The sequence below is a fragment of the Grus americana genome, chromosome 1, assembly GCF_028858705.1.
Source record: "Grus americana isolate bGruAme1 chromosome 1, bGruAme1.mat, whole genome shotgun sequence".
Classification (NCBI taxonomy): Eukaryota; Metazoa; Chordata; class Aves; order Gruiformes; family Gruidae; genus Grus; species Grus americana.
The window spans coordinates 56,550,656-56,559,920 of record NC_072852.1 but is presented as its reverse complement, the minus strand read 5'-3'; the positions used below and the strand labels follow the sequence as shown (position 1 = coordinate 56,559,920).

The window sequence follows — 9,265 nt, the reverse complement described above, 5'->3', positions numbered from 1 at the left end:
TGGAAGGCTTCAGAGCAGAAAATTAAGCCAGTTTTGCTTGCTCAAGAATCCTTTATTTCTGCCCCTTACGTGCTTTGTCTTGCATCAGCTGTCTTGGCATGGTACAACAGGGCAAGTCCTTTGCAAAGCTGTGGTTTCAAACACAACTAGCTCCACAGTAAGCATCAGTAGAAGGGAACAGCAGTATTTCTAAACTTCATACAAATGAAAGGGCTCTAAAATCTCTGTATTGAGTTCACCTCAGCAAGGATCTTAGTTACCAACCATGTACAAAAATATACAGACATGATTCATCTTTGGTCTTTCATGAGCTGATTCCACCTGCTTGGGATGTACTTACTAAACGTATGAAGTTGGTGCCTCTGTGGAAACCTTATGGAAAAAATTATTTTCCCTTCTGGTGTTGTACCTATTGGTCTTTCCATGCTAGCTTTGCTTTGGCATCCTGCAAGAGAAGACAAAGTTGACCCATTCCAACACTGAGGTTTAGATTCTTCTGCTCAGAGCAGTAAGTGGATTTATTATACAATATGCATTTAACTAAAGCGAGCTCCATAAAACCACCACTAATACAGAACGCAGGTGGTGCTTCGTGCTTTTCCAGAACATGAGATTATCTAGTATTCTCTTCTTGAGACACAGGTTATTTTATCTGAAGAATTACTTGCTCCCCATTGTCTTGGCCATGACTCACAGGGTTTATCTTCAGTTAGGTGACTATAGTACAGTAGTATCTCTAAAAGGATAATTATTATAATTATTGGCCAGATGTAGGGTCCCTGTCAGCCACAGCAAGCTGCTCTCTACCATGTTTTGTACTTAAGTACCCCCTAGGAAGCCCAAACTCCTTGATACAGTCCACACAAAGAAAACCAAAGGGTATGAACTACTGCACTGCAATAGCTTTTAGGCAACCTCTGAGCAGTTTAACAAGTAGGAACACTTCAGTTAATTGCAAATGCTTCCCCAAGGGAGTGACAATTATGGACATTCCTATATTTAGCTTTATCAGCAATTTTATTTTTCTTAAAAAGTCAGTATTTAAAAAAAAAAAAGCAAGATACGAGATTTCCCCTTGTGCACTGCCATAAGATTCCTGCTCCCCATACACCCTCTTACAGAAGTCTCTTGTCTGGTTTCAAGAAGAAAAAGGGTTGTGCTGTGTGTACTGAGCTTGGCTCCGTCCACTGCTACACAATAGTCACTGTCTGCCTATGCTGTGTGTAGAACCCCACACACAGTGCAGTGAACTGACATGCCTTATCCTCAATAAACTTAAACCATTCAGAAACACAGAGTTACTCACACCTGTTAGAGGCTGAAGCTTAGCAGAAATACTACAACAGAGTAAGCTAACGGGTGGGTTAAAAAAAGCCCTGAGCAGGCAAACATGGAGATAAGGGGGATTTTTTTTTTTCCTTTCAAACATCAAACAGGAAATACAGTTGTACAATCACTTTTCAAAAAGTAATACGATGAGAATGGATGTGTTGGAGTGGAATAATAGAAAAGAGGGGGGAGGAGAAGCAGAAACACTAAGAATTAAGCAGTTATTAAACAAAAATGGGCTGTTTTGAAATGAAACACTGATATCAAAACTATAATCTCAACTGAAGCTAGACATTAATTCCCCCTGACTTCAACCTTCCTATTCCACACACATACTTAAACTCATGGGCATTTAGACCAACAGTCTTTCTATAGCTTGCTGGACAGACTGGATCTGAGGCTTTAGCTGTGATCCCTCCTTGATGGTGATGGAGCAGGCGATGACAGGCCGGGAAACACCACACGCCCGGCCCAGGGCTTGCTTGGACCGCACAAACACGTAAGGTACATTCTTGTCCTCGCAGAGGAGGGGGAGGTGCAGGATGATTTCCAAGGGCTCCGCGTCTGCCGCCATCACAATAAACTCCGCTATCCCTCTGTTCAGTGTTTTGGTGGCTGTAAAAGAAACTGAAGAGTAAGCCTAGGTCCTTCTGGAAAGCACATCTAACCAAAAAACAACATTCAATGTTGAAACTGGCACGAGCTCTAGTGGTACACGAGGACAGGCCAAAGGAAAACAGCAGCTGCAGGCCCAGGGAGGGGGTTATTCACAGGGGTGCCCCTGGGTCCTGTGCCCAGCGCTGCCCTCGAGCACAGCACAGGGATTCACAAGGGAGCGAGGCCAACCCAGGGCTGCTGATGGGTAGGGGCTGGGGTGCACCACAGATGAGGGGAGACAGAGGGAGCTGGGTTTGTTTAGCCTGGAGAAGAGAGGTCCAAGGTGGGGTAGGGGAGATGCAGCTGCTGTCTGCTACTACTTCAAAGGGATTGCAGAGAAGATGGAGCCAGACTGTCCTTGTGAGTGCAGAGGAAAAAGGACAAGTTGCAGACTGTTGCCTCAGGGAGATTCTGAGGACATGCTGAAATTTTATATTCCTCCCCCACCCCTTATGAGAGGTGTATGGGACATGGGTCCTGAGAGATTGTGGAGTCTCTATCTTTAGGGACTGTTTTTTTAAAAAGTTTGACTAGGCAAAGCCCAGAGCAACCTGATCCAACTGTGAAGGGAGCCACTCTCTGAGCAGGCTGCACTGCAGCACTCCAGAGGTCCCCTCAAACCCAAATCTTGTTATGATTCTAAACTGGCTAGGCATCTGGTAATCCCAGTGCCATACCACTAAAGTATGCCTGATCACAGGACACGTACCAGGAACACAGTTTGGGCATCTACCAGAACCATACATGAATGTCGAAAACATTACAGCTTAGTTCTGTCCCTGAGTATTGCTTAAGCAGGCTAGAAGGAGGAAGGAGAGACACACTCACAATGCCCAGATCTATGTAATATTAGTGGCCCACTGCTCGAGAGAAGAGACACTCTGTAGCCACAGCTTCTCACAAGATCCTTGCTATGATTTCTATCACGCTTTGCAACACGCAGGTCTTACCTTCATTGGCTCCCTTGCGTAGCTGCTTATAGTTACAGGATTGCTGCACAAGATCCAGCAGTGTTTTGGTGAGCTGTGCATCAGCCAGGGGGTAAGCTTTGGGATTCACTTCTGCCTCACTCTAGAGAAAGGAAAAAGTAAAGGATATTACAACAGGAGCAAAGGGGGCTTTGTGGACTTTGTTCTGAACAACACTACATAGGCATCATGCCCACCACATATATCGATGACTGGAGTCACCATTCTCAGTTGCTCTACACATACACTAAAAATCCCACTGCAGTTTATTTCTAAAAAGGGATTCTTCTCATATTCAAAGCAGACAGTGTCTCTACTCACACAGACTGCCAGTTTAGATCCTACAAATCAGCAGCAGTGAACTTACAGGGAGTCTTCAAGCATTTGCTACCACAAATACTACATAAAATGAAGTGTTTCTGTGCACAAGAAACAAGCTCCTGCCAGCGGCAAATTAACAAGCTCAGACATGAATTTTAAAGAAATCCCGAGAGGAGCACACATCAGGTTCATTTCTGCAAGTTACAAGTAGCTTCCCAGATGTTCACATCAATGGCGTAACAGAATGAAGCAACGAAGTCACAGGCAGCACTAACGACCGGCAGAACGGCAACTTCTTCAGCTCCCATCGCCGCAGGCAAGGCAGGCGCTCCCAGCACGTAGCAGGGGTGACCCCACGCCGCGATGCTCCGCCGCCTGCCCTCGCACGCAGCCACAGCCCTGCCCCGGCCGCTCTCCCGCCAGCCGAGCACATGCTCCCCGCGGGAGCATAACGGGGTCGGGGACGCAGTGCCGGGCCGGGTAAGCGGGTCCCCCATCAGTAGGTGTCCCCAGGACCGCAGCTCCCCCGGGCATCCTCCCTCCGGGGCGGCGCGCCGAGCTGGAGACCCGCAACCGGCAACAGCTCCGCCCGCCCGGCCTCCACGTGCTCCCCGCCCTGCAGCGGGGGCAGCGTCCCGCCGCCCCAGAGCCCCCCAAAACCTCCCGGCGCCCCCTGAGGAGGGGGAGGCCGGCGCCCAGCCCCACTCACCATGGCCGCGGCCTGGGCTGGGCGGCGCGGCCCGGTCGCTCCTCTCGGCCCGAGCGCGTTGAGGGGGAAGAGGCAGGAGCGCTCCTACGCGCTGCGTCGCCGCCGGAAGTCATGCGGCCGCGAGCCCGGGGGCGGGGGCCGGGAGGCGGGCCCAGGGGGCGGGGCTTCCGGCCCCGCGTGGCGCGGCGCCGGTGGGGGCGGGGTCCGGCTGCGCCCGGCAGAGCCGGAGGTGGGGCGGGCGGTCAGGGCCTTTCCGTGCCTCGGTTCTTCGTCTGTAGCGGTGGGGGTGGCAGCACAGACCTGTTTCTCCAGGGCACGGTGGGGATGCACAAAGCGTTGTGTGAGCACGGACGCTACGGCAATGCACGCCGTAACACAGAATGTAACCGTGAGGGGCGCTGAGAATTCCCACCTTATTTATTTCTCCTCTGCCGAGCCAAGCCCAGCACCTCAGGGCCGCTCACCGCTCCTCAGGGCGCTCACGCTGCCCAGTAGCACCTCACATGGTTCCTATGTGACCAGGCTGTGAGGGTGGCCTATAAAAGGACCCTATAGAAGCATGCAGCCCCGCGGGAGAGGAAGGGGGAGGTGAGGAGCGCCCTCAGGCCACCGCCCCGGGAGCCGCGGGGAGGGCTCGGACAGAGGACCCAGCACCGCCGGGACCCGCCACCTCTCCCGCCCACCCCAGGCGGCGGTCCCGCGCATGCGCAGAGCTGGGCGGCGGTTGGGCCATGGCGGCGGGGTGCGCGCGGCCCTGCGGCGGGCACGAGGCGCGCTGGGTCCTGCCGCTCCGCCCGCCGCTCTGTCTCGCCTGCGCTGTGGAGACCCTGGGCGACGGCAGCGCCTCGGTGGGCAGCGCCGCCGCCCCTTCCCGAACAGAGCTGGCGCCTCACAGCTGGCACCGCGGCACCCCTCTGCTTGCGCCTACCCCGCCGCCCTGGCTGCCCCCTCTCCTACGCTGAATTTGGGACCGGGGCCTGGCCAGGTGTATCGCCTTGGCGCTCGGCCCTCGGGCCCTGGTGGCACTTTTTCCCCTGAGGTGATGGGGGCAGCGGGGTGGCTCGGAGCTAAGTGCTAACGGGTTGTTGTCTCTGATCCGTAGCTGGTGCGCAAGAAGCACGTCCTCTCCCGTCTCCACGATGCCCTGGCCTGGCAGGCGCTGCCAGTCGTTCAGCTCCTGGCACCAGACGAGAGGGTCTGCATTCATTTGATAGGAACTCTCTTTGGTAAGAGCTCTGCTGGGGCCTAGTACAGCAGCAGGGAGAAGGTAGTCACCTTTTTTTGTATGGATGTAAGAACGTGAAGCTTCTCCATATTTGAAACGAAACAAAACAAAACCAGGCTAAAGAATATTGAGGTACCTAATTCCGTACTTCCATCATTTTGTGTTAGGTGTGTTACTACTCCCTGTGGAAAACTGCCTGTCATTTGATTTAGAATAGGTTAATTAATTTCCTTATTCCCCAAGGAGCAGGACTGGCATGTTCCTAAAGCTCTTGCAATTTCCCAAAGTACCTTGACTTAAAGTCTATCTGGAGAACAGGGAGTGCGTGGCATATGATTCTTCCCTGACTGCCCTCCGTTCTGGTCTCATGCCTTAGTGCTTTCTCATCTTGCAGAACTGTGGCATTATATAAAGATTCACACAGAAATTAAAATATGAGCTTAAAAAGGTGTTGCAGGATTTAATAACAAATGTGCAAAATAGGAATCCGTGTAGAGCGGTTTTTTTCACACCATCACATGACATTTCTAGAAATCCTTGTAGCCATAGGACTGTAATACCTGCTTCTTCTGGTGGGTCAGCCTTGCAGCAGAATACAGTGTTCAGTGGGATGTCAGAAAGTGCCCTTCCAGTAACAGTCTCTGTGATACTGAACATCTCTTACTGGTTTGTGTTTGAACAGCAGTGCTGTGGGAAAGATCTTTGAAAAGTTGTCTAAAATCTTGACAGATAAGAAATAATGGTCTAAATGAGGGAACAGTAAGGCAGGAAGAGAAAGGTAGAGTATATGAATGCAAATGCCTTCAAATAGCAAATATACTGGATTCCTTTAATTCCATGATCTTGTTTGCACATCACAGGTAATTCTTGTTCTTTGGGGGAAAGTGACTTACAAGCCCTTTCCCTTGCCTTGACACACTGAATAATTCAAACAGTGTTTTCCCAGTTGATTTCCCAGGACAAACTGTGCCGTGCATGTTTTGGAAGCAGCTTTGTTAGAAACATAACTTTATGCAGGTTTAGTTCTCTCCATTGCACACATTTTTACTGAGTGCTATCTGCACACATAATCCTATACAGATGTGGAGGGAGTGGTGCTTGTGGCCAATTCAGTCCTACACTGTACAACCCTAAGATGAAATACCCTAGAAGACAGGGGAGCTGTGCTTGCATTTCAATGCTCTTGTCTGCTTTTAAATAATAATTCTCTCTCTGTTTAAGCAGCTTTACAATTGCATGGTTTGGGGACAGCTTTGGGATTTTACTGTACTTAGTGTAACTCCTAGAGCAGTTGGAATCTCACTATAAAAAGTGACAGGTACATGTACAGTGGGACTATAAACAGTGACATGTACGTTTTGGATATAGCTTGAATAAGCAAAGGACCATTTGGTGCAAGAGGGTAATAGGAACCCCCAAAGGTCTGAGCAATGCTGTGGAGGAAGTATTAATAGTAAATTGAGGAAAATACATTCATTTTTGGAGAGAGAATATTGGGTTAAGCACAGGCAGAAGAAAGAGGGTTAAGAGAACAGAGGCGTAGTGTGGAGTGTTATGTATGAGGTGACGATGAATTTCAGGTAAGCCTGAATTTCATGCAGCTAATATTGCAATGTTCACTAATGCTGTATGCAAATCTTTTCCAAAGTGTATGGAAGTTACTGAGGAAATAAGTAATTTCTTCACCTGCAGTGTCATAACATTGGTTTAGGTGGTCAAATTTCTGAGAGGTCATGGAGTCTCCAGAGGGGAGGTAATTTGATTGGATACGTTGAAACAGGTGGTTTGGTGTGGCAGCAGTGGGAGTCTCAACCAGATGCCTGATGCTGTAGGTACCTGAAGTTGGCAGGAGCTGGGAGATAGAGTTTCTCATCTGTTGTGGTATAGTACAGTGAGACAGTTGTTTATTTTAATATATCCAATCTTACGCTCTCATTGTACAAAAGACTTGCGAAACGGTGCCTTCAGGTTCAATTTAACATTGGAATAGTTTCCATATGCTTTAAACCTGGTGTTCAGATTTGGTCTTGGGATTTTCAGTACTGTGGAGGGAGAAGACTCATGGTAATTGGTATGAGTGGAAGGTAGAAAGGACAACTCACAGCTGGACTCTAACTTCTGTCATTTTGGAGTGTTGTTTCAGCCCTATAATACTGGGTACATGCAGTGAGATGTGGTGGTGGTAGCAGTTACGTATTTACTTACATAGGTGGAGCCATTGACTTCAACTATAAAGCACATAAAAAATTTGCAAGAGAACTGAGTGCCTTCACATCCCCACGTCCTGCTTATTGAGGCGCCTTTTGCGATACTCCGTGAGAGTATCCACCTTCCTCTGACAAAGTCAGGCTGATGTCATGTGAAGTGGGGAAAACAAAACAGTTCTGAAAAAAAATTTGCAGCTCTTTTTACAAGAAGGCACTACGGCACTGATGATCACAAGCAGGAATGAGTTCCATGACTGATGGTGGTTTATCTTTCAGGGATGTTGCATACTGTGGAAGACAGCGGTGCCCTGGACTTATTTGTAGAAGGTGAGAGGCAGATGCTGCGTCTCAATTACTGACAGTTTGTGAAGGGAGGCTCTGTCTTGTCTGATAACTAGCTTAGCTTCTACACAGCTTAAATTGGGAAGAGCATCTATTTTCTATCAATGCAACAGTGACGAGCAGACTGTTCCAATATTTAGGAGTAGGAGAGTGCGTGCAGATTTAAATATTTAACGTTTCTGTCACAGGTTCTGTGTGCCATGAATTTAGTGTCAGATGGGTAAACAGTGGTAAACAATGACTCATCTTTGGACCTGACCGAAGTTTCAAAGCAAATGGAAATCTTCCTGTACGCTTCAGTGAGTTTTGGGATCTACTGCTTTCTCCTCAGGACAGAGAGTATTTGGGATTTACCTGTACAGGCTGCACATTCCTCTTTGTGAGCAGTCCTTCATTTGAAATCTGAAGGAAACACCTGCAGGGCTGACGAAGGAATCTCAGCAGTCCGGTTAACCTTGGGCATCTCTGCTGAGTCTAGTGGTATTAGCAATGCAACAACTTCCTCCTGTCCAGCCATGAAAGACAAAAGGAGGTGTGACCAGTGCCTTCCAGAGGGGTTTCAGTTTTCAGGCACATGCTCGAAATGGTGTTGAAAAGGTGAGAAGTCTTTCCGTCATGTTACCAGTCTGTTGAGAGATGGATGCTCTCAAACAGAGGAATTTTAACTTAGTGTTACCTAACTCTTGAAAGTTTTAGAGATTCTGAGAGTTCAGGGCAAGAAAGGGCCATTGTACCATCTATAAATCACCTGTCTCGAGATATGCCTCTGCCAAGATGCGTAGCTCTTTAGTTAAAGTAGGTCTACTAGATAAACCTCCAGTATTGCCCTGGATATACCAAGTGATGGTGAACCTTGGAGTCTCTGCTATATTTTTATGATGCTTTTCTAGAATACAAATCAAAAGAGTGTGTTTTTCAAATGAGTCATGCCATGACAGCAAGATACATCCAAGACAGCCTTACCAAATCCTATGGAACAATGTTCTGCACAGTGTCTCAGTAAGGGGGCTATTGTCAAAACTTTATCTGCTGAGCATTTGGGTGCCCAGGTTCTCAAAGCACCAGAAGAGGAACTTTGCTTCCTGAAACTGATCCACTGATACATGAGTGGAGGCAGACGCAGCCTGCCAGCATCAGGCAACTCTCTTGTGATTTTGTTAGGGAAACCCCAGGTGATGTGCAGCCGGTGCCTGGTAAACATAGTTTCTTGTTGATTCCTTGTATTAGGACAGAGTGGACAGAGTGCTTAAAATTGCAGTGAATCAAGAATAACAGGCCTTACTTGGGGCTGAGGAGGTGACCAGTACCACAAAGGTGACCGGGGCCTTGCTTTCTGGCAAGGTATATGGGATAACTGCAGTGGGGAGGAATGGCTGATAGACTGCACTGTTGCCTCAGGGACAGTAGCAGCTGGAGGAGGGGCTCTCAGTCTGCATCTAAGGATACTCAGCAGTTTCAGTTCTGATATCTTCTCTGGAAAAATAGATAGGTTTTTAAAGTCCAATTT

General features: G+C 48.5%; 2 protein-coding genes across 2 annotated transcripts in view; one reads left to right on the top strand and one right to left on the bottom strand.

The window, feature by feature from the left end:
* Positions 1–485: 485 nt before the first annotated feature.
* SNU13 (small nuclear ribonucleoprotein 13) lies at positions 486–4,137 on the bottom strand. Its single transcript, XM_054801272.1, has 3 exons — positions 3,985–4,137; positions 2,937–3,057; positions 486–1,944 (listed from the first exon to the last, which is right to left on the bottom strand). The coding sequence occupies exons 1-3, from the start codon at positions 3,985–3,987 to the stop codon at positions 1,682–1,684; spliced, it is 387 nt and encodes a 128-aa protein (XP_054657247.1). The 5' UTR covers positions 3,988–4,137; the 3' UTR covers positions 486–1,681.
* A 571-nt stretch (positions 4,138–4,708) lies between these two features.
* Positions 4,709–9,265, top strand: part of MEI1 (meiotic double-stranded break formation protein 1) — a 39,229-nt gene continuing 34,672 nt past the window's right edge. Inside the window, exons 1-3 of the mRNA XM_054820819.1 lie at positions 4,709–4,832; positions 5,087–5,210; positions 7,693–7,743. Of these exons, the coding sequence (XP_054676794.1) occupies positions 4,716–4,832; positions 5,087–5,210; positions 7,693–7,743 (292 nt within the window). The 5' untranslated portion in view covers positions 4,709–4,715. The remainder of the gene's footprint in view (positions 4,833–5,086; positions 5,211–7,692; positions 7,744–9,265) is intronic.

Excerpts from the sequence above, each read along its gene's own strand:
- SNU13 (XM_054801272.1), bottom strand. Across the intron at positions 1,945-2,936 it reads ACGCAAGGGAGCCAATGAAG|CCACCAAAACACTGAACAGA; the intron begins GTAAGACCTGCG and ends TTTCTTTTACAG.